This window comes from Mus caroli, unplaced genomic scaffold (assembly GCF_978045245.1).
Source record: "Mus caroli unplaced genomic scaffold, Mus_caroli_1 scaffold_9, whole genome shotgun sequence".
NCBI lineage: Eukaryota > Metazoa > Chordata > Mammalia > Rodentia > Muridae > Mus > Mus caroli.
The window spans coordinates 60,569,985-60,594,529 of NW_028227264.1; the positions used below are offsets into that span (position 1 = coordinate 60,569,985).

A 24,545-nucleotide genomic window follows, 5' to 3' on the forward strand; every position below is an offset into this window, starting at 1 on the left:
GGGGGCTAAGATTGTCCTCTGACCTCGCCCCATGGCCTGGACATGTGTGGCCCCCATTTGCACCACTCACACAAAGATTTTTTTTTTAAGTGTCCATGTTAATGGCCATAATGGAGCCTGTAAAGCCATGGTCAGGAAGACTGCGCTCAGGGCGTCAGGAGAACCAGATGCGCTAGAGAGTGCTTCAGACCCCTCCTTCCTGCATCTGCCTTACTCTCCCCCTGCTCAGTGGGGACAAGGGCTATTGTTATCTCATTCTGTTCTACACTGGTCTGGGGGGTGACCCTGTTCTTCCCCCAGCCACCCTACTTCTCTGCTTTTCTATTTTTTTTTTTCCGAGACAGGGTTTCTCTGTGTAGTCCTGGCTGTCCTGGAACTCACTCTGTAGACCAGGCTAACCTCAAACTCAGAAATCCGCCTGCCTCTGCCTCCCAAGTGCTGGGATTAAAGGCGTGCGCCACCACACCCGGCTGTTCTCTGCTTTTCTAAAGTCAAGTTTTCATAGAGCTTACAGCCTGCAGGAGAGATGCTAAGAAATCCCACAAGTCACAGGGGCCAGCTGCAAGTGGCAGCTGTCCTGAAGAGACTAGGGACCCCCAAGCTAATCCTGCAAGGCTTCCTGGAGGAGGCGGCTGGAACTGGGCCAGAGTTTTCCTCAGATGCCTTTCTTTGAGCAGGGGCCAGGTGAACCTTGATTAAAAACAAAACAAAACAAAACAAAACAAAACAAAACAAAACAAAACAAAACAAAAAACAAAATATACTCTCTTCTGACCTGCACAGATACTGCACACGTGTGGTATATAGACATATTTGAAGGCAAAATACCCAAACACATAAAAATTTTCTAAAAATCTTAAAAAATAGTTCTCTCTAGGGCTGGCAAGATGGCTCAGTAGATAAGGAGCTCAGAACGCACATGGTGGAAGGAGAGGATGTATTCAAATTATCTTCTGACCCCTACATCTGCAGCACAGACACAGAACATAAACAATAGAATATAACAAAGAGATGTCAGGATAGCATGCAAGTGTAAGTCAAGGAGATGTCTTTTCAAGACAAAAGCAGGGTCTCTCTGTGTAGCCCTGGCTGTCCTGGAACTCACTATGTAGACCAGGCTGGCCTCGAACTCAGAGAGATCTGCCTGCCTCTGACTCTCGAGTACTGGAATCAGGACCTGGCCTTAAGGAGAGTTTGTAAACTGAATTTTCTTTGGCATTTGTGTGTGTGTGTGTGTGTGTGTGTGTGTACACGTGAACATACTTGCGCATAGTGCACACGTGAAAGTCAAAAGACAACTTGTGGGAGTGGGCTCCAGGAATCAAACTCAGGTCGTCAGGCTTGACTGCAAGCACGCTTACCCACGTGGCTATCTCACTGGACCCGCCTGAATGTCGTCTGAGACATGAACCCGAGGTGGAGAGCCGAGTATCTCATATCAGAGAGAGCTTGCCTGAAGCTCTGTAAGAATCCCAGGGCAGGCCTCCCTCTCAGTGTCACCATCCCAGCAGCAGCTCCTGTGGGTATTCTCTGGGTGCCACCCTCCAGAGGAGATGCCAGCCCCTAAGGCAACAGTTCTCAACCTTCCTAAGGCTGCGGCCCTTTAATACAGGTCGTGGTGACCCCCAACCATAAAATCGTTTTCATGGCTACTTCATAACTGTCATTTTGCTACTGTTAAGGACCGTCATGTAAATACCTGCAGGGTATCTAATATGCAACTCCTGAAGAGGCCTCGAGACCCACAGGTTGAGAACCACTGCCTTTAGTGTTCCTGACACAACCCTGGCCAGAGGCAAACCTCAGAACTTACTATGAAATGCTGCTTGGAGACTTCTCAAATCAAGATGATGTCTGGAGAGTCCAGTAGGAACCCCTCTTCCAAAACCGTAGTCACGGCTTCTTCCACATTCTTGCTGTTGCCAAAAGGTGACCACCTGCTCTCAAACCTGCTTCACTGAGCGCCAGACAGAGCCCTCCTCTCCCCAGGTCCTTGGACCACTCAAGCCAAATCTGCTTTGCTTTCACCAAACGAAGCAAACTCAAAATCTCCCATCCTACCTCAAGTCATTGAATCCAAGCACTTCACAGAGGAAGCAAAAAGACTTCCTAATCTCACGCTTAACAGAAATGCCAGCTATGCGCTCCCACAGGCGTCCAGCCCTGGAGGCCAAGGGCCGCTGGGCTGTCTCACTGGTTCCCCAGCTGATCTACAATTCAATTCTCTTTTGTGCACAATCCCAGACACTGTCTAACAGTTCAGATCCAAGCTTTCATCCCAGGGCAGTCCAGCGCCTTAGCCTCAGGCACTCCCTGAGCTCAGAAGCACACGCAGAGACCAAGACAGAGCAGAATCATGGCCAGAGACCGACTATGTTGCTTCATTGGTCTTGGACAGAGAAGGTGGATTTCTGATCTGGTTTAGCATCAGTTGCATTCCGGCTCTGGAGGGAAAGGCTATGAGAAGTCAGAAGATGGCCAGAACAGAGCCACAAGGCCCTCACAGAATTTCAAACAAAGCAGATTAAAAGCAGAACACTCAAGGCAGCCATTATGTGAGTGACGGGTGTTCTGGGTGTGAGACTGGCAGTGTGTTGGATCCAAGAAGATGCTGAGTCTGACCTGGGGCTCGAATGAATGACCTGTTGCTTTCCCCGGAAACTGTCCTTTGTCCTCTGCTTTAAGCCCATGCCAGGCTCACCCCAGAGTGCCCACTATTCCTCTCTACAGTTACTATAGCATAGGTGATTTTCATCAATACTGAGGTACCTGGAAACCAGGGTTATGTCTCTACTTATAAGGGGTTATATAAAATGCAAAAAAAAAAAAAAAAATTAGCATGCATCCTAATGGTTAGCCATGCTGTTCTGTTAAGAAAAGTAGAGGTTTTAAAAACTTTTTAAAAATTCACTTTAAAACTGCATTTTACATCCTGGTATCAGTCCACCTCTTCCTCCCAGTACCCCCTTACATAGATCCTCCCCTCATCCCTCCTCCCCTCCTCCTCTGAGAAAGGGGAGCCCCCTCTAGGTATTACCCCACCCTGGCACATCAAGTCACTGCAGGACTAGCACATCCTCTCCCACTGAGGCCAGGCAAGGCAGAGCAGTTAGGGGAACGAATCCACAGGCAAGCACAGAGGCAGGGTTAGTGCTCACGACAGTTGTTGGGGGACCCACATGAAGACCAACATATGTGCAGGTGTGTGTGTGTGTGTGTGAGGTGATAGTAAGGCTTATTGTCAAGCCAAGGACAATGTGTAAAATAAAGTCCCCTCTCTGTGTACCAACTGCACCCCACAAAATAGTCTTTTCTGTAGGTAAAAATCATGGAGGTAGATTGAAATTTTGCTTCTGGGCTGGGGGAGGGGGTATCCTCTGCTCTGTAGACAGCAATGGTCTAGCATCATCTCCACCATGAATTAACTCTGCACCTCTGTATGAGGGGCCCAAGACAATTGCTGCCCGCCCCTCTACTGTTGAGAGAACCTCCGGGCTTCAAGACCAGCACAGGTGTCAGTGGGTTCTAAGCACAGCGAGGCTCTGGTAAGCAAGGAGCTGAGAAAGCTAGTGGGCTCACAGAGCCTACTAGCTCACTCACTCACCAGCCCCTCGGAGTGGGCAGCCTTGACACTGATATACGCTCCCATGGCTACTGATTCCAAACACACTGAAGGCCAACTCCTAAAAGCCTGCCCAGGGGTCCTGAGGCTTGTCCCAGTTGACTTTGTATCACTGTGATAGACACTATGACCTAAAGTGACTTGGGGTGAGGAGGCAAAGGCTTATCTGGCTTACACTCAGGACACCATCCATCACCAACCCCATCGAGGGAAGTCAGCAGGAAGTCAAGGTGGGAACTGAAGAGACCTCAGAAGAATGCTGCATCCTGGTTTGCTCCTCAGGGCTTGCTCAGCTGGCATTCTTATACAACCAAAGACCACCAGCCCAGGGGTGGCACTGCCCACAATGAGCTAGGTCTTCACGTCAATCATTAATCAAGACAACATCCTGAGGACCTGCCTACCAGTCCACCCGATAGAAGCAAATTCTCAGTTGAAGGTTCTTCCTCCCACATGGCTCTAATTCACATCCAGTAGACCAGGCTTGGCGAGTTGGCCAGAGGGCTTCCCTGAGGACTTGTAGACCAGGCTAGGTGGGTTGGCCGGAGGGCTTCCCTAAGGACTTGGGCTGCCCAGGACTCTGCTTTCAAGGTTACCTCCTTTCTCATTTCATCAGAATGACTCAGACTAAAGTGGCCCCAACCCAGAACATTCCAGGATACAGCAGTGGGTGACCCGTGGGTGAAAAGCTTACAGGACAAAAGTCACCAGACATCTGAGGAAGAAAGCTACCCGAAAAGAATGTCAACAAACTGGGAAATGTGACTTCTAGCAGAAACAGCACAGGAGACCAACAGAGGGTGTCAAAGAGGGATGGCAGGGACACTAGACAGAGCGGGGAGGAAGGTATATATGCAAAGTAAGAGCTGAATCAGAGGAAGAACTAGAAATACATAAAATAGGTCACAGAGAACTAATAAAAAACATGTGAAATTGTTCATTGAAAAATAATAAAAACACAGAACCATATTTTGGTAAGGTTTAGTTTCTTTGTTAGAATATGAATATACAGAATAATAAAATAGACTTCAAATTTTAATTTCTTTTTAAATCTCTCTCTCCTCTCTCTCTCTCTCTCTCTCTCTCTCTCTCTCTCTCTCTCTCTCTCTCTCTCTCTCTCTCTCTCTCGACAGAGTCTCAGGTAGCCCAGGCTAGTGTCAAACTCACTCTTTACCTGAGGCTGGCTTTGAACACCTGAGTCCCCTGACTCCGTTTTCCATGTGCTGAGATTACAGATGTGAACCACTATCCTTGGCTTCAGAAACTGTTTTGTTTTGTTTTTTCTTTAAAAGATTCTGTTTACAGGACCACTGTGCTCATGAACTCCTGGTTTGAATGAATAGGATCAAAATACACCGGATGAAATTTTTAAAGAATTATTAATATTGTAAAAGATAAAGTTTAGACTACAGAAGATCAAACGTGGGATAGATAGATAACCACTGGTTAGATTTAAGACCGGGAAGAGGCTGCTTAGCTGGGAGATTCTACTGCCCCCCTAGTAAGTGGACAAGAAGGCAAGATAAATACACGAGCTTAACGTTCAACAGCAGGGAAGGCAGAAGCAGAAGATCCAGCATCAGGATGGTGAGAGCGTCAGGAAGACAAGACGGAGGTTGAAGCTATTTGAATAAAATAGCATACATTCCTCACAGCCTGCAGAAATGAAGAGCCCCGGCCACTAGCGAGAGGTCTAGTGGGAAATGTCTCTTACATTGTGAACTCTCATAGACAAAGAGGAACTTCTAAATGTCTCTAGGAGCGAGAGCCACAGTAGGGTCAGTGGCGCCTGTGCCTTCATTGTCAACAGCAACCACAGACTTCTTTTAAATTTTATTTTTATGTTAATGGGGTGGGTAGCACACGTCCCCTCGTGCATGTGGAGGTCAGAGGACAACTTTTGGGAGTCAGTTCTCTTCTTCCATGTTCAGGTTGCCAAGCTTAGCCACAAGTGCCTTAACCCACTGAGCCATCACACTGGCCCAGAAGCTACAGAGATATTTTTATTGAGATTGTTGTAAATGTCTCAAAATGAGGTTTCCATCCAGGAGGGCTTCAACATTATGATTAGTATTTGGCTCTGTTAGTGCTTATTATATGATGAATTAATACTTATATGTATGACTGTTACCGCTTCCTCCTTTTGGGCAGGTATAGTAGGGGTTTGAGACAGACGTTCACTATGTAGTCTAGGCTAGACTCTCTATGTAGTCTAGGCTAGACTCTCTATGTGGCCCAGACGAATCTTGAACTTGTGCCCCTTGCCTCAGCCTTGCAAGTATGAGAATTACAGGCATGCCTCCTCAGTCTTAGCGCTACTTAAGAGCCATTTTATAATACCCTCAGTACTCCTATGCATTTCATACCCTTAACACTTTTCTCAGACAAGATACATTTCAGGCCCTTACCCCAATGGTCCATGGTGTACATGGGCACAGGAACACACACTCTTAGGATCTAAAGGAAGGAAGCTACAGTCTGCCGCCATCTGGTCCTTCTTTCCTCTGTTGCCTTATGGATACAAACTTACCTTTCTCTTTCCTGTGAACTCTAACATGGCACAATGGCAGCATATTACCTTGGGTCTCTGCACCAATTGAACCATCACCTAATAGAGGACCTACTGTGTGTGTAAAGCTTGGGTCTCACCGGGTGAGACAGATGAATGGAGAAAGTCAGACAGAAGCAGTAAGTTCATTCACTTGCGAGGCTCCCTTCACTCATCGGTTTCTTCAGAGAACGAGGGCTGCCCACTGCCCACTGCCAGAGCTGGCTCTGGGGACCACCAGGAGCACGGAGGAGGAGAACCCAGTCCTCATTCCCAATGAGATCCCCTCTTGCCCGTGGCCAGAAGCAAATTGTTTCTGAACGGGACGATGAATCAGGCCACATGTTCTGGAAAATCAGGGATGGAGAAATCTACTTCTCACATTTTTACCTATCAGCTCACTCTATAAGGGGCACCAAGAAAAAGGAAGTACAGGGCTCTAAAACGTAGAAAAGAAACTCTTTTCTTTGATTGCTGAGACTGAACCTCATTACATAGCCCAAGGTGGCCTCAAATTCACAGAGATCTACCTACTTCTTGCTCCACAAGGCCAAGGCTGTTTTCATTGTATATGGAACGGGATTAAATGTATTGAGGCTGGTTTTTAACTCATTTATAACCAAGGATGACCTGAATTCTCCTCCCGAGGGCTGGAATTTGAGGATCAGTATCGCCATTCTGAGTTTATGCAGTGCTAGGGACCAAACCCACACCTTTGACCATGCTAGGCAGGCTCTCTACCAATGGAGCTCCATCCCCAGCTTATTGTCTAAAGAAGACAGACTATGAGCTTCCCCCGAAGACACTTTACCTTGATGTAGTTACTGGTCTAACCTAGCAAGCCTTGAGAAGAGGGGGGCCCTCCATGGTCCCAGGTGTTTCAGGGACTCCTGCAGTCACAGAATGGATGTTTGCCCTCTCTGGAGTTCCTGTTCTGCCTCAAACTCTATGATGTCATCAACTGGTTACAGTGGCTAAGGGGACCTAGATACCTAGGGACTCCTTTTCAGAACTAGTCAAGAAGGTTGGATAACCGCCTCAAACCTGCTTACACATGCTGAGAGACCATGGTGGTACAGCAGGCTAAACCTGTGAGCCAGATCATCTATCCCAAAAGGATGCCGCAGACTCAGAGGGAAGTGGGATAGAGAGCTGAGGGTGTGGTACTCAGGAAGAACTGAGGAGAGGTTACAAGAACAGCCAGGTTCCCAGCTAATTAAGATGAAACCTAGTGGGCTGGGGAGCTGGCTCAGCAGTTAGAGCACTGGCTGCTCTTCCAGAGGACAGAGGTTAATTCCCAGCAACCACACGGTGGTTCACAGCTGTCTGTAACTCCTATACTGGGGGATCCTACTCCATCACATGTGCAGGTAAAACACCAATGTATGTAAAATAAAAATAAATAAATAAATTGAAAAAAAAAAAAACGATAAAACCTAGTGAGATTTCTTCAGGGCCCAGTAAGGTTGGGAGGAGAACCATCAGGAGGCAAACACAATTCCAGGGCAACCTTGACTGTCTCAAAAAGACTTACAGGAAGTGCCCACGAGGGAGCCTTTAGGTGTGCTCACCACCGAGTTGACCCTGAGTTCAATTCCAGAACCCACGTGGTAGAAGAGAGAACTGATTCCAGAAAGATGGAATCATCTTTCAGCCTATACACACACACACACACACCACACATACATGTGCATATATATGCACACATGAAAACTTAGAAACCCAAGGAAGGGGCTAGAAAGATAGCTCTGGATAAGAGCAGTGGCTGCTCCTGCATAGGACACAGATTTCATTCCCAGGACCCACATGGCAGCTCACAACCATCTGTAAGTCCGGATTCAGGGGATCTGATGCTCTCTTTTGGCCTTGTGGGCACCAGGCATGCACATGGGACACAGACATACATGTGGGCAAAACATTCATACACATAAAATAAAATTTTTGAAAGGAGGAGAGGAAATAGGGGGGAAAGGAAGAGATTTTTCCCCCCAAAGAAACATTATATCCAAAAACAAAAATAAATTTAACAAGTCCTATAACACTTCTCCAGAGAGGCATAGCTTTAAACCACAGAAAAGGTTGGCGGTGCCATCTAGGACCTGTTCACAGAACTACATGTTCACTGACTGCTCCAGAAGGCATTGCAGAGGCCCCTTCAGCTCCCTCATCTGTTCCTAGCCCTGGCTGCTTCTCCCGCTCCCTCTCTGAGACCCGTCTCTGGTTCTGTCTGCCACCACAGACTGCCTCAGCACGTGACCACCCCTGGCACAGGGACCCATCCTCTCAGGAAGGGGCACCCAGCGACAACATGGGGTTGAAGCAGTCAAATCAACCTGGACCGTGCAATAGTCTTCTCGCTCTGTTTCTCACGAGAATGAGCTATCATTTTCTTACCGCACCCCCACCCCAGGAAGACTTCTTAGAAAGCTTTACCTTAAAAGCCATATTCCTCTTCAGGAAATATTTAAGCAAGGTGATATGGTCCTGGGCTGCTTCTGACAATTAAAAAAAAAAAAAAGATACATCTAGACTGTTGGCGGTGGCACCTTGAATCGCAGCACTCTAGAGGCAGAAGCAGGCAGATCTCTGTGAGTTCGAGGTCAGCTTGGTTTACAGAGTAAGTTCCAGGATAGCCAGGACTACACAGAAAACCTGTCTCAAGAAAGAATTAATTTAAAAAATATATATATATATGTCTGGCAACAAGCTTACAATCTCCCAAACCAGATAAGGAGTTCACAGAGTCAGGGGACAGGACAGAAAGCACAGGCATTTCGGGGACAAGCTGGGAGTGAAGGGAAAGACATGGCTCCTGGAGAGAGAGTCAGGGACATGTCTGCTCCAGGCTGTTCCAGTAGGTAGGATTAGGGAATCCCGGGAGGACCCTGCTCCACAGAGAAAGAGAGGCAGAGGAGGAGAAAGGACTCTGGCGCTATGGAGATAGGAAAGTGCTATCTCCTAACATGGGCTGAGTCGCAGCCACAGATAAGGATACCTGCCTGGTGTGATTGGTGTGCCTGCAATTCTATTGGTGGGAGGAGGAGCCAAGAGGATGCCAGGGACTTGCTGGACAGCCAGCCTAGCCTAACCAGTGGGCCCCAGACCCCACTGATGGACCCTAAGGAGATGGAAGGCATTTCTGAGGGCGACATAGAGCTTATCCTTTGGTCTCCATGCACATGTGCATACTCACAATGTAAGACCCCAATGCAATGTGTTTCTTAGACCTCTAGAAACGAAGCCCAGCATGGAGTTCTTTGTTCTTTCGCCTTCAGTGTGAGAGATGAGCTGTAATTCACCATCCCCATTCTTACGATGTTTACTCAGCTTCCCCAGTCTTTGTGGTCCTATCCTCCCCTCACTTTGTGGTTTATTCTTTAAAAACCCTCGACTGCAACTGCTGGGGGTCGATCTCCTCTGCCCCTGTGCGGATTACGAGCTCAGCCTCAGCATGCTGATATCTGAATAAACCTCATGCAATATTGCATCAAGAACAGTTTCTCTCAAGTTATGGGGCATCGGCTCATCCCGGGACTTGAGCGAGGGTCTCCCCGAAATGGGGGTCTTTCAACACACATACACATGAATACACACACCTATATGTGTTCATACACAAATACACACATGTACACATCCACATATGTACACACACATACACACACACCCCTACACATGAACATATATCTACATGCATGCATACATGCCTATCCATGAATACACATCTACATGTGCACACACACAAATAAACACATGAACACATATCTGCATGTGTGCGCATATGTACATACACCTGCACATGGACATATTTGTATGCACACACACACACAACTCCCAGCTGACACCAGTCCAAGAGCAAGCACTTAGTCACAGGTCACATGGTCACTACTCAGTCTTGGGAAGTCCCTCGCTTCAATCAGGTGAAATTTGAATAATTAGTTCCATAGATCTTCTTCTGTGGGCAGGGAGTCTGGACTGGACTCTACAATTCCTTATTCTCCTGTGATGGGACATGGAGATGCCAACAAGCCTCTCAGGAGAAAGCTTAATACCTCAAGGTTCCTGGAAACTCAAGTTTCTTTTATTCATGGACAATATTCGTATACCTAACAGTTTTTTAAACAAATACAGAAAGCAGCGACACCTACTGTGTCACATGAATGATAAACAGTACCTGGAATGGTGTCCCGCCCCATGATACAAACATGGGGGGTGACATCCCAGATGCTCACAGAGTGCCCTGAGTGGGTGAGATTCCTCCTGGCTCCAGGGCACTCGGAGATACAGGTGCCAATGCCCTTGCTTCCCTGGTGCCTATAAAGTCAACATGACAAGTGAGGCCATGTTAACCTAGATCCCCTAGTTCACTAAGCCTTTCTCCCTCTCAAGGGTTCAGACCTAATCTCCCACCAGAGGTAGCATAAGGCCTGAAAGGGACACTCCAGCAACCCAAGACCTGATACTACTGAACGCTCACAGCTCAAGTGACTTGCCAAAAGGGGGATCTTTGGGGGCCAGATCCTTTGATTTTGAAAGTCAGCCCATCTTTGGCTAAAATATGCCAAATGGAGGTGTCACCCAATGTCACTGCCAAGCAAGCACCAGGATGCTTAGAGTACAGAGAGAGGAAGGTGAGCCAGGAGGTCGTCTGGTGGTCCCTGGTCATCACCCTGGTCATCACCTGGGCCACCTAGATGTCCTTCCGTGGCTGCTGTAACCTCTTGGCTACAGCTGTGATCAGAGCTGCTCCCTTCCCGCTGCCGTCTTCTGACAACATAAATGTCACATCACACTGAGGGGCCAGCTCTTTCACCGTCTCCTGCAGTATCCGGGAGAAGCTGGGACAAAGAGGAAGACAGGACATCAGCTCTTGTAGTGGGATTGGTGGATTATACCACTGTGACCAAGTTTTCCTCCCCAGCCTTAGGCGAAAACCCCATTCCCATGAGTCAAGTGTGGTGCTAGCTGTAGGATTCTCACAGGACCAATCTAAGAAGACTCCATTGCTAGTTTTAGGGCTTTTGTTGTGGGTGGGAGAACATCAAACTGTTTGTCAGAGCCTTTTGTTTTCTCTTTGTTTTATGAGGCAGGGTTTTTCTCTGTAGCCGTGACTGTTCTGAACTCACTCTGTAGACCAGGCTGGACTCAAATTTAAGAGCTCCGCCTGCCTGTTTCTCATGTGCTGGGATCAAAGGTGTGTATCACCACTGCCCTGAGGTGCCAGCTCTTATGGTTTCTTTCTAGCCTTTGTTTAAATCTTAGTTCAAGAAAGAGGGGGCTGAAACTGGGCGTGGTGGTGCACGCCTTTAATCCCAGCACTTGGGAGGCAGAGACAGGGTGGATTTCTGAGTTTGAGGCCAGCCTGGTCTACAAAGTGAGCTCCAGGACAGCCAGGGCTATACAGAGAAACCCTGTCTCAAAAAAACAAAACAAAAAAAGAAAAGAGAAGAGAAGAGAAGAGAAGAGAAGAGAAGAGAAGAGAAGAGAAGAGAAGAGAAGAGAAGAGAAGAGAAGAGAAGAGGGGGCTGGAGAGATGGCTCAGTGGTTAAAAGCACTGACTTCTCTTTCAGAGGGAGGTCCTGAGTTCAAATCCCAGCAACCACATGGTGGCTCACAACCATCTGTAATGAGATCTGGCGCCCTCTTCTGGTGTGTCTGAGGACAGCTGTACTTACATATAATAAATAAATCTTAAAAAGAGAGAGAGAAAGCCGGGCGTGGTGGCGCACTCCTTTAATCCCAGCGCTCCGGAAGCAGAGGCAGGTGGATTTCTGAGTTCGAGGCCAGCCTGGTCTACAAAGTGAGTTCCAGGACAGCCAGGGCTATAAAGAGAAACCCTTTCTCAAAAAACCAGAGAGAGAGAGAGAGAGAGAGAGAGAGAGAGAGAGAGAGAGAGAGAGAGGAGAGAGAGAGAGAGAGAGAAACTTGGAGCTGGTGAGATGGCTTAGAGGTGCTTGCCACCAGGCCTGATGACCTGAGTTCAATTCCTGGGTAGGTCCCATGTACTGATAGAAGAGAACTAATGCCTATGCATATGTACATACATACATATACATATGCATGTATATACAAAATAGATGTAAAAATATTTAAAAGGCTATATTTGCAGAAACCAAACCCCAAAATGTGTGTCACCCAAGGGACAAAGAAAAGAAGCTGTAAGCCTGTCTCAGGGACTCACTGTGGGTGCAGCTTGTACAGTGTGCCATCCACGCCCACGGTGACCTTGAAGTGCTGGAGGCCCTGGTCTTCTCTCCTCTTCTCCACGATGGCAGCCATGCCGGCGCCACACATCTGGGCGGCCCTCCGAGACACAGCCCCACACACCTCCTTCACCACAATACTGTCTTCGCATGTGCTGTCCAGGCCCAGCTGCTGCAGGATCCTCCTGACCTGCAGGAGGGCCAGCCGGTCACTGTGGACAAGCAGGCCAGAATATCAGCAGCTGCTTCTGGCATCCGGACCTGTGTCACGTGATCCAGAGTCTTGTCGCCTGGCTCTGCCTTAGCCTAAAGTACCATGCCAATGGCTGGGGCTGCAGAATGTCAGAGACATAGGAAAAGTCCCATACTCTAGGAAGCCCTATTGCCTTTAAACAGCAAGATGTGAGAGCACACTCATTCCCATCTCATTAGGAGCTAACATTAGGGTCAGCGGCCAACATACCAGATGCCCATTTCTCAGGAGTCTAAGGTTCAAGACACAGGGGATATCCTCTTAATGCCTCACAGCAACTTAGCACTCCTCTGTGGTGTTCTTTCCCCATTCTGGAAGCCAATTTCCTCCTATTTCTATTTCTATCGTTTTGGGTTTTGTTTCTTGCTATGTAGCCTTTGGCTGGCCTGGCCTTCACTCTGCAGATCAGTCTTGGGGTCCTGAGAATCTTCCAGCCTCTACTTCCCCAGTGCTGGGATTAAAGGGAGGTATGTGCTGTCAACCCAGTGGAATATACACTCTTTGAAGACAATGTTCTCAGCAGCAAGCTGTGCAGTGCTGGGGTATTCAATGATCAAGTGACTAAAGTAATATATGGGGAGCGTGGGGGGTTGCTGGGGAGATGGCTCAGAGGTTAGAAGCACTGGCTGCTCTTCCAGAGGTCCTGGGTTCAATTCCCAGCAACCACATGGTGGCTTACGATCATCTATAATGGGATCTGATGCCCTCTTCTGTCTGAAAACACTGGCAGTGCACTCCTACACATAAAATAAAAAAAAATAAGGTAAAATAAAATAAATCTTTAAACAATAACAACAAAGGAATATATGGCACACCATGAGACCTTGAAGGATGGGAACTCTTAGCCCAGGGACACACAAGTGGTCAACACACAGAGAGAATACAGATTGCTGAGTGGTGAGTCCTAGTCGGGATATCTGGATCACATTCCCCCATCCCAGTGTTTAGGTGTCATCTCAGAGGAGGAGGTAGAAGGAACCAGATGCCCATTTCTCAGGAGTCTAAGGTTCAAGAGAAGGATGCTCACAACCATCTGTAATGGGATCCAGCGCCCTCTTCTGGTATGTCTGAAGACAGACAGCTACAGTGTGCTCATATACATAAAAATAAGAAAAAAACAACTAGACACAAAAGGAGAGCTGTACACATAACTCAGAGCAGCCATGACTGCGCGCATGTGTGACTGGAGAAAGGCTTAGCCCACGACATGGCCAGCAGATGAGGTCACAAGGCTACCTCGGCTGGGGAGCAGTGGGCAATTGGGGGCTGCTGGATAAGGAAGAATCTCTAGCTGCATATGTAGCAGAAGATGGCCTAGTCGGCCATCATTGGGAAGAGAGGCCCCTTGGTCTTGCAAACTTTATATGCCCCAGTACAAGGGGAATACCAGGGCCAAGAAGTGGGAGTGGGTAGGTAGGGGGAGGTATGGGGAACTTTTGGGATAGCATTTGAAATGTAAATAAAGAAAATACCTAATTAAAAAAAAAAAAAGAATGGGAGCCAGCCAGGTGATGATGGCGCACACCTTTGATCCCAGCACTTTGGAGGCAGAGGTGGGCAGATCTCTGAGTTCGAGGTCAGCCTGGTCTACAGAGTGAGTTCCAGGACAACCAGGGCTACACAGAGAGAAAAACCCTATCTTGAAAAACAAAAACAAAAACAACCAAACAACAACAACAACAAAAGAATGAGAACCTGATAAGACCATGGATGCATACATAGAAATGGCACCTTGGGGACAAGCTGGCTTCAGGTCTAGACCCCAATTAAGTCGCAGTGAGCCAGTGATAAGCAAGGGCATCCTGTACTGAGCTCCAAGCCTCAAGCTAAGGCCTGTGAGGTTGCGTGCGTGAGCCCTCCAAAGGATGGCAGACAGCCGGACTGACTACAGAGCTGCAGCCCTGAAGACGAAGCCATTTTATGTCATGGCTGCAGAGACCCGGGGTGATCAAGCACTGTGTACTGTTTGTCTCGGGATGGACGCGTTTGTGTGGGTTCTATTTCTTGTCTCAGTGAGTGTGTTTTAATGTTGGTCACTGCCTAGGAAGGTGGAAGGATAGACAGACAGCTCTTGAGATACTGTCCAGGTCATAGGAACATCTTATTTTCTTCCTTCCACTTATTTTTTGATTTTTAGTTGTCTTGTGATGCTAGGAACCGAACCCAGAGCTTCCTGCATGCCAGGCAAGCACTCCACCAACAGAGAAGGTGAACTCTCACCCCATCTCCCTTCTCCCCTCCCTCTCTCCAGGATCTTCCTTAAACTCGGAATCTCCTGCCTCAGCTGAGTGCTGAGATCCAGGCAAGCACCATACTTGGCTCCTAGAAACAACTTGTTTGAGCTGAGGGAACATAGAACACAGACACAGGCAAGTCAGGCTGACTGAGGGTGAAGCTGTTCTCAGAGGATCCCACTCGTTATACTGGCTCCTTAGCATGCCAGACCCCACTCCTCCTCTTCATCCCCCTCCCCCTACTCTTCTTCCTCCCCTCCTCCTCTTCCTCTTCCTCCTCCTCTTCCTCTTCCTCCTCCTCCTCCTCCTCGTCTTCCTCCCTCTCCTCCTCCCCCTCTTCCTCCAGCTCCTCCTCCCTTCCTCTTCTTTTTTTAAAGATTTATTATTTTCATTTTATGTGTATGAGTGTTTTGCTTGCACTGTCTGAGTGACTGTCACCAGCAGAGGCTAGAAGAGGGTACCAGATTCCCCTGGAATTGGAGTTCCAGGCAGTTGTGAGCAGCCACAAAGATGCTGGGAACCAAACCCAGTTTTGCAAGAGCGGCCACTGCTCTTAACCTCTGAGCCCTGTCTTTCTAGGCCCTGATTTTACAGTGATGCTGCCTTCCATGGCCAGCTCTCCAGACAGCAAGAACCCTACAGGAGCTCCCTCGGGAGCGGTCTGACTTCACTGGTAAAGTGAGCACGCTGGTGCATTTGTTTTCTGTTGTTGTTGTTGTTTGTTTGTTTGTTTAATTGTATTTTGGGGATAAAGTCTTGGTATGAAGCCCTGGCTTGCCTAGCACTCCCTTTGTAGCCCAAAGAAATCCTCCTGATTCTGCCTCCCAAGGGCTTAGATAAGAGGTATGTACCGCCATCCCTGCTCTGTCCCTCTTTACACCTGCCATTGGCCCCAGGCGGGCTTTTTCACTCAAAACCATCTAATCTGAAAGGCTCGTAAAGTCCATTGATTGAGCACAGGTTGGGAGGAGTCAGCATATCTATATAACTGGTGGCAGCAGAAATACAAAGCACTGTTTTGCTTGTTTGTTTGTTTGTTTGTTTGTTTGAACAGGGTCTCATACAGCCCAGGCTGCCCTAGAACTCATTACATGACCAAAGATGACCTTAAACTGCTCTTTCTTTGCCTCTTGTACAAAGGTTACACACATGAACCCTGAGACCTGGCTTATGCTGTGCTGGGGATTTGAACCTTGGGCCTTGTGCATGCCAGGGAAGCAAACCAACAGAGCCACATCTCCAGCCTCAGAAGCCACTCTCCAGAAAGGCAGTGCACCCTCAGCGAAGTACTCCATTTGTCAAATGCTCCCAAGTAAATAATTCATAAGATGCAAATAACTGTGTGTAAAAAGAGTAACTATTATGGTGTTTCTCAGAATAACAAAAATTCATAAATTATAACGTTGGCATCGCACACTAAGAGGAAATTTAGTAAATTATAGTATAGTAACAGGGAAGTTTTATGCAGTATTTCAAAATGATTATTTACACTAGCAAGCTAATAAAGGAAACTTTGCTTTCAAGAAATCTTCTAACACCGGCGACATGAAATTGTCACCATAAGCATTGGTAAGCTATGACAATATAAAAAAGGGACAGACAGATGAAGATTCGACACTGAATCTGATCGGGGATCCAGGGTAAATGTAAGCTTTCCAGATGATCCAAGAGACAAGGGAGAGAACTGAATGCTGTCCTAAGCGTCCAGGTCAGGAATACAGGGAAGTCAAAGGATAAAGTGCGGTTTCCTCAGCAACGGTGCAGTTAGGGAGGATGAGGGAGAGGACGCCCAGAGAGTAAAGTGTACTTTAGACATGCCAATCAAACAGAAGGGCTCTATTTGCCTACTAACGCATTTCAAATAACTGCACTGCCGTGTCTGCGTTTTTCTGGCAGTTCAGGAAACAACTTAAAGAAGGTGTTTCTGACATTAGGGGTGACATTAACTGTTCAGGGTATAATAATGGTAGTTGGTTATGATTTTTTAAAAATATTTTATCTGTGTGTTTATTTTTAAGGTTTATTTATTTTATGTGTATGAGGACAACGTCACTGTCTTCAGACACATCAGAAAAAGGCATCAGATCCTATTACAGAGGGCTGAGCCACTATGTGGTTGCTGGGACTTGAACTCAGGACCTCTGGAAGAACAGTCAGTGCTCTTAACCATTGAGCCATCTCTCCAGCCCTTGGTTATGATTTTTTTTTTTTTTTTTTTTTTTTTTGGTTTTTCGAGACAGGGTTTCTCTGTATAGCCCTTGCTGTCCTGGAACTCACTTTGTAGACCAGGCTGGCCTTGAATGCAGAATCCACCTGTCTCTGCCTCCCGAGAGTGCTGGGATTGAAGGTGTGCGCCACCACGCCCGGCCCTTAGTTATGATTTTTTAAAGAGCTCCTACTTTAGAGCCGCATCTTGACATATTTATAAAGGAGCTGACATAAGGTGTGGGCTGCATTTCAGACTAACCTGGCCAGAAGCGCGGCCATGGGAGAGTGGGACAAATGCAGTTTGGTGAGTAGCTGACACTTGTGAGGAGCAGCAATGGGGACACTCGGTCTGTTTCACCGTTGTTCTACTTTAGAAGAGGTTTAATATTCTCCATAATAAATAGTAAAATGAGAAACAGAAACCAGGCATCGTGCAAACACTAGAACCCCAGCACTTGGGAGGTAGAAGCAGGCCTCAGCTACATTGCAACTTTGAGGTCTCCTGGGCTATATCAGACCATCTCAAACAAACAAACAAACAAACAAACAACCTAGCATTGTGTTGTAAGTGAAAATTTCTATGACTAAACACCGAATCAATGCTATGTAAATTACATGCAACATGATGGCATGTATCAAATAAGCTTGCATACACTAAAGAACTCAAGACAAAACTCAAAGTAGCTATATTCGGTAATAGCATATTAGTGATTTCCTGAGCCACATCCCCAAGTCTTGCTTTTCATTTTTCCAATCTCAAATCTTCCCACCCCTTGTGGGGAAAGACAGCCGTCCCCTTCCCTCGGCATCCCACTCAAAGCAGATAAATTTGATCATACATCACCTTTCAATCTGGGACAGGAATTTGGTTTCAAAGATGCCCCTGGTCCGGAGTCGCTCTGAAATCTGCCCTCGGAAGAGGAGCCCCTGCCGGGTGAGGTCGATCAAGATCCGCCTCACAATCTCCCCCAGGTACATCCCACTGGTCATTTTCTCGTATCTGTTTGGGGAAGAGGTGGATAAGACCAGTCAGTGAGGACGCTGGTCTGGGTGTGGAAAGCAAGTCACATGGCACCTGGAATTCATGGTTCACAGTGGCTTTCTCTGCAGTTGTCAAAGAAACATAACACAGAGAACAGGGTGAAGTGAAAGAGGTAGGCCTCAGAGCCATGTGGGAGCCAAGCCCAGCTTCCCACATCCCGTCATGGCATGCACCCCTACTGTAAGCTTTTCCTGTAAACTGAGAGCAAAGCAGGATTCTAAGGGCTGCAGGAGGCAGGGTCAGCCTCTGCCAGCCAGGAATGAACATTGCCAAAGAGGGAGAGGGACCATCAATACCCATCGGGTCCTTGTCCAAGCCTCTGCCTAGACAATGTTCTCAGCACAATGTATCCTTGAGCCTGATCTTAGCACATTTCTGAGGTGCTCAGCCTCTAGTTGCTTGTCTGCCATCGTGATACATCTCGGCTTCCCCTCGGTTTATATATTATAAACCCAAGCTTAACTGGGATGCGTCTCACCAGATCTAAAACACTCTCTGGTCATTTACAGAAAACTTTCTAACCCTGTCCCAGGGGAAGGGCCCAGACTCACTCCTGGGGGCCTCATATACTAGCTTCACTTCAATGAAGGTGGAAATCTACCGTAAGGTGTCTAGAAGCCATTCATTATTTTCTGTCTTTTCAGTTGTTAGTAATTGCAGTGTACCTCACAAAGGCTTGTGGCCCATGATAAGATGTGATAATATGTTGAGGTCAGCCTTCCCATCCGTCCTAGGGACCCCTTTCCCACTCCTTAGAATTCACTGACTTTAAAAGGCCAAGGACCTTGACCTCTAAATGGGACCTCATAAAGCCCACCTTATGGACCACACCCCTGCTCTGTGGTACCCGGGCTCTCTGCAAGCAGACATTCTGGCAGCTTCTGGTTGGCTTCCAGAGCCTACAAGCCTTCAAAGTACCTTATAGTAATTAGAAAAGGGACCCCTCCCTCTCCTGTCAGAAACAGAAAAATAGCCTTCTTTTATCCCCTATTCTGGCATCTAGTTCAGTGATATAAGCATAGATAAAGCTGCCAGGTTGATGCCACAGAACAGACCTGCTCCCTGGGTTTGGCAAAACAGCTTCTGCCATGGCACGGTGTTGTACACTGTGTATTCAGATGCTGTTTGCTGTGCCCAGAGATCTGGTGGCAGTCCTGGCATTGGCATTGGCCTGTTATGTGGAGCATTTCCTGTCTCAATGATGTGCAAAAATTCTTCTTTTCCATCACTTCTGATTGGTGAATAAAGAGCTAATTCAGCCTATAGCCAGGCAGGAGAGCACAAAGCGGGACTTCTGACCCCAGTCTGGAGGCTCCAAGCAAAAAGAGAAAAAAGAAGGAGAAAGAGAACAGGAAGATTTGCCATGAGGTCTCGCCAAGAGAGTAACCATGAGGAGGAAGAGGAGAAGGAGATGGACCAGGAGATCATCACGTGAGTCGCCATGAGGACACACATGGAACAGAGCAAGCCAGGGACGGCTCAAAGTAAAGGACCACGAGCCTGGGAAGTGAGCAGCCAATGAGGTTAGAACAGATGAGCATCTGCCCAGCATGCAGCTTGTTAATAAATTCATTAGGTCTGGGCCTCCGTGCCATTTATTTGGGAGCCAAAGGGAGATAGAGCAGACATAGAGATGCCCTGTCGTTACCTGGAAGGAAAGGGGTTGAGGAAAAGCCCACAGGATCACATCTACATGTAATCCCTTCACACACGACACACCACCAGGCCTTCTCACCTCTGCTTGCCGGCGTTGAGGGAGCCGTCATCCACCTCCTTGTCGTACTGGGTGCGGATGTCATCAATGCAGCCATTGTCACCAAACCCGCCCCACTCTGTGTTAACGCACATCCGGCCTTCGTCCCCGTCCACCAGCTCGATATTCCTCATTTCCTCCATGTAGCACACGTTGCTTCCTGTCCCTGGAAGGAATCATGAGGGGCCTTCAGTCCTCAAAGATGACATTAGGTCTAAGACAGGCCATAAGTAGGTTGGCATCTGAGGTCCGAGACACAGCTAGAGGGGATTCCAGCTTTCTATTCAGCTGGCATGTCTTGAACAAGTGCCCTATGGAGTTGTTAAAAAGAAAAAAATAAGGCGATATTTGTGTATTCTCTCTAGCTGTCAAGTAGCCAATGAATGATTCTTGCCATCGTCAGCAGCAGCATATCTATCATCATCATCATCAGATTCCCTATCACCCCATCTAACCCATCATCAGTGTCATCACTGCCATCACTATAAGCAGCAGCAGCATCTATCCTTCCTATCATCATCATCCCCAGCATCAGCATCCTCCACAGCAGTAGCATCATCATCCTCATTACCATTATCATCATGTCCCTCTTGCCTATCATCATCATTTACCACACAGTCCTGAGCTCAGTGCAAAATGGTGGACTCCTTTAGTCAGTGGGGCTTCCTCTTCTCTGAGGAATCCCAGAGTCCACACAGACTACCTGAGGAATGTCACATAGTCCTGTACCTACGACCCCGGGATGCCTCCCACTGCTAATGAGGCATCTTAGTACCTCAGCCTCCAGCCAATGACCTCTGTCCACCCTGGAGATTCTCACCTTGTTCCTCAAAACTATATAACCCTTGGCTCACCCCAGATAAAGTGTATGCACACATGCTGTTTCTTTGAATGTCATCTGAGAGAGTTGACTAATTGAACATATGTGACACTGAGATCTTCCCTCCCCAGCATTCCCTGCCAGACCCAGGTCCTGCTGACCCACACATTTCAGACTTGGCTTCATCCTTTCCCTCCTGGTATGTACTGGAACCCAGACACAGCCAGGGTAAGACGGGGACCTCAGAACTTGGTTCTGCTCCATCCTTCCCTGTTCGGTGTGTGGATGCCACAAGGGAAGAAGCAGAAAGACAGAACCACAGTACACGTCTGTGGAAATGTCCAAAACATGAAGGGAAAAAAATGAAGAAAGGAAAAACTCCTTTGTGCACCTTCCCCTTCCTCAATGAAAAGAAGGACCTTGGCTCACAGCCTTAGTGAGAAAGAGCTGGGAATGAGCCGACTTAGGTCCCCAGACTGAATCACACCCTGGCAACAGAGCAGGGACTCCAGGAGAGTCCAAGGGGACCAGGCCACCATCTGGGACACCATGCCTGACCACGTACCTGCAATCAAGCCAATCTCACACCTGGGATCTTCATAGCCACAGGTCATCATGGTCCCCACCGTGTCGTTCACGATTGCAACAATGTCCAGGTCAAACTCCTGCAAAGGAAGCAGAGTGTATGAGGGGCACCTGGGCCCAAGGCAGATAGAACAAGGCCAAGTCCCACAGCCTGGGTGTATGCATCATGGCAGGGCAGGGGAAGAGGGCAGGCCCAATGTAAGCCTCCCCACCATAGCCTACATTTCTCCTCTTGATGGCTTCTCTGAGCATGTCCACCACATCCTCCCCTTCACAGTCGGTGGCCTTGAAGCCTTTGGTCCACCCTACTAGAGTCCCCTGAAACAAAGAAGGGGAACACTTCACTTGGGCAGCCGTTCTCGAAATGACAGAGCACCTCAGATCCCATAGGCACTGAGTCTGGTCACTGGTAGACTGTGTATGTTCTTGGCCTGCTTTTGCCTTCATCATCCCAGCATGGCTCCTGCCAAATGGGCTCTCCACAGCTCTGCGTGGTCTTCAGGACTCTGGTGTGTTCCTGTTGCTGCTACACAGAATCAAAGTCTGGGGTCAGAGCATCCCACTGTAATGTAGCCCATGACGGATAGAGGTGCTCTCAAGAGGTTGAATTTAAAATGTCAGACTCAGCACCATTACACAGTAGAACTACCTATTCCCTGCCCTCAGCAGCATTGAGAAGACATATTGTCTTATCCATCATCATCAATACTATTACAAACCAGAACCATCACACTGTCAAGAAACATGGAGCATTGGAAAACTGTTCGCCACACATTTTTAAATGAAAGCCACTAACATACAGGTAAAGAAAAAGCCCACTTTTTTTTTTGTTTGTTTTTGTTTTTGGTTTTGGTTTTTCAAGACAGGGTTTCTCTGTATAGCCTTGGACATCCTGGAACTCACTCTATAGACCAGCCTGGCCTCAAACTCAGAGATATTCACCTGCCTCTGCCTCCCAAACACTGGTATTAAAGGTGTGTGCCACCACCATCCAGTGCAAATCCACTTTTGTTTTTACAATGACATAGGTAAGGGGCTGGAGAGATGGCTCAGCGGTTAAGAGCACTGATTCTTCTTCCAGAGGTCCTGAGTTCAGTTCCCAGCAACCACGTGGTAGCTTACAACCATCTGTAACAGTGTGCTCTTATAAATAAAATAAATAAATCTTTTTTTTAAAAAAATGGCATGCCAGGCATGGTGGTGCATGCCTTTAATCCCAGCACTCGGGAGGCAGAGGCAGGCAGATTTCTGAGTTCGAGGCCAGCCTGGTCTACAAAGTGAGTTCCAGGACAGCCAGGGCTATACAGAGAAACGTATCGGAAAAAAAAAAAAAAAAAAGGCATAGATACTCCACCTAGAAAAGGGCGCCTAAAACAACGTCTGCCCAAGGGATGACTGGCTACCTTTGGATCCAAGGCTACGAGTGCATTTTCATTTTTCTAAACTTTCTAAAATCAATACACTTAACGTTCATGGCAGTATCTTAACATTTAGGAGATATTAGCCTGGTCATGGGTTGATTCTAGCTAGTGTTCCAGCTTAAAAAGCTGGGAGTGGGAGCAACTGACAAAGTTAGGATGCCGGGCCAGGAAGGATGCCCACAGAGCCTTTGGCTAGACGCTGAGAGCCACCAGACTACACACACATGTCTGTCTAGGGTTTCTCTATGTAGTCCTGGCTGTCCTGGAACTCTCTATGTAGACCAGGCTAGCTTCAAACTCATTCAAACTCAGAGATCCTCCTGCCTCCACCTCCAGAGGGATAAAGGCATGCCCACCATCACTAGGCTTAGTCTGTTTCTTCTTAATGGCAGCAATATGGTGAGTGCATTAGTTTAAAAAATAAAAACAAAGAAACAAACTAAAATGTTACTGATAAAAATAAAACCCCCTGAGGTTCCCCGTCCCTTGAAAAATAACTACCGTGAGTCCAAGGAGAATCCCTCTAAACCCTTTTTTCTGCCTGCTTGTACTTTGAAATAAACACATTTATATTTCGTGTAAATTACCACCATTTGTTTTCCTTGTTAAGTGGCCCACTGTGGAGAGCCGCCTGGATCGGTAATGTGGATCCGCTATCTCCTGTCACTGAGCAAAAGAGTCAGGTATAATTGTGCAGAAATTTGGAAACCCACAAACACACCTACAAAGTAAACAGATATTCTACCCTCATTTTATGAAGAAGTATTTATATTTTTAAGTCTGTGTGAGTGTGTGAGTTTATGTGTACCACGAGTGTGTTGTGCATCAATTTCACAACAGGGTGTCACATGCCCTGAGACTGGAATTCCAGATGACCATGAGCCACCATGCTGTGAACGGAACCTGAGTCCTTTGCAAGAACAGTAAATTTCGGACTCATCTTGACAGCTCCTAGACTCATTTGTAAAAAATAAGAAAACAAAACCACAGAGAGGTTAAAGAATGCACCCAGGGTCACACAGCCAATAAATGTGAACACGCCTGACAATTCACACCAGGGTCTGCGATTGTCGTCAGGTTCTTTCCCCAACCCGAAGCAAAGCTCATGAAAAGCACAAAGAAAGCAGTGTCTGGCACAGAAGTAGCACCGTGGATGCTGTGGGTGTATCTAGCCTCCTCCTCCTCCTCTTCTTCCCCCTTGTCTTTCTCTTCCTCCTCCTCCTCCTCCTCCTCACCATCATCATCACTGGTGAAGGTCAGGGTATCATGTAACCCAGGCTGGCGCTGAACTCCCTACACCAGGACAGCTTGAGAAACACATTTTTTAGGTTACATGGGTGAGCTTTTATCTATCAAAAACCCTACAACTTTGACATCTCCCTGGTCATGTGCTGTTCCGAGGACATAAAAATACTGCCCAGTTCTAATTAGCCTTTGCTGACCACTTCCTTCTCAAACCCCTTCATAAAATGAGTGCACCTCTCTTTTCTAATAGTGTCACATGTGCCCCTTCGTGGATACTAGGCCACATCTGAGAAGCCCTAGATTCAACTAACTATGGATGGACTGGAGAGATGGCTCAGCAGTTAGAAGCACTGGCTGCTCTTATAGAGGTTCGGTTCTCAGTACCAACATGGTGGCTCACAACTACCTGGCAACTCCAATTCCGGGGGATCTGATGTCTTCCTCTGGCCTCCACAAGGCATTGCACACATGTGTGGCAGATGTACATGCAGGCAGAGACTCAAAAACGACCAAACAAAAATAATTTAAAAGTAGTCAGAAAAAGATCTGGCAGCTGTCCTGATTTAAGCCCCTCTTATCACCCCATCCTGATGCCCAGCTTGGCATTTACCTGT

The 24,545-nt window shown here is 47.4% G+C and overlaps 2 protein-coding genes across 3 annotated transcripts in view; both read right to left on the minus strand.

Annotated features, from left to right (window-relative positions):
* Hk1 (hexokinase 1) overlaps positions 1-7,086 on the minus strand; it is a 108,625-nt gene extending 101,539 nt beyond the window's left edge. For both annotated transcript variants that reach the window (XM_085842838.1, XM_085842837.1), the window contains exon 1: positions 6,982-7,086. The gene's annotated coding sequence lies outside the window, so the exon portion shown is untranslated. The remainder of the gene's footprint in view (positions 1-6,981) is intronic.
* Positions 7,087-10,275: 3,189 nt separating this feature from the next.
* Positions 10,276-24,545, minus strand: part of Hkdc1 (hexokinase domain containing 1) — a 39,196-nt gene continuing 24,926 nt past the window's right edge. The window contains exons 13-18 of the mRNA XM_021174451.3: positions 21,488-21,583; positions 21,246-21,345; positions 19,843-20,026; positions 17,910-18,065; positions 12,349-12,582; positions 10,276-11,005 (exon numbers count right to left, since the gene is read on the minus strand). Of these exons, the coding sequence (XP_021030110.1) occupies positions 10,858-11,005; positions 12,349-12,582; positions 17,910-18,065; positions 19,843-20,026; positions 21,246-21,345; positions 21,488-21,583 (918 nt within the window). The 3' untranslated portion in view covers positions 10,276-10,857. The remainder of the gene's footprint in view (positions 11,006-12,348; positions 12,583-17,909; positions 18,066-19,842; positions 20,027-21,245; positions 21,346-21,487; positions 21,584-24,545) is intronic.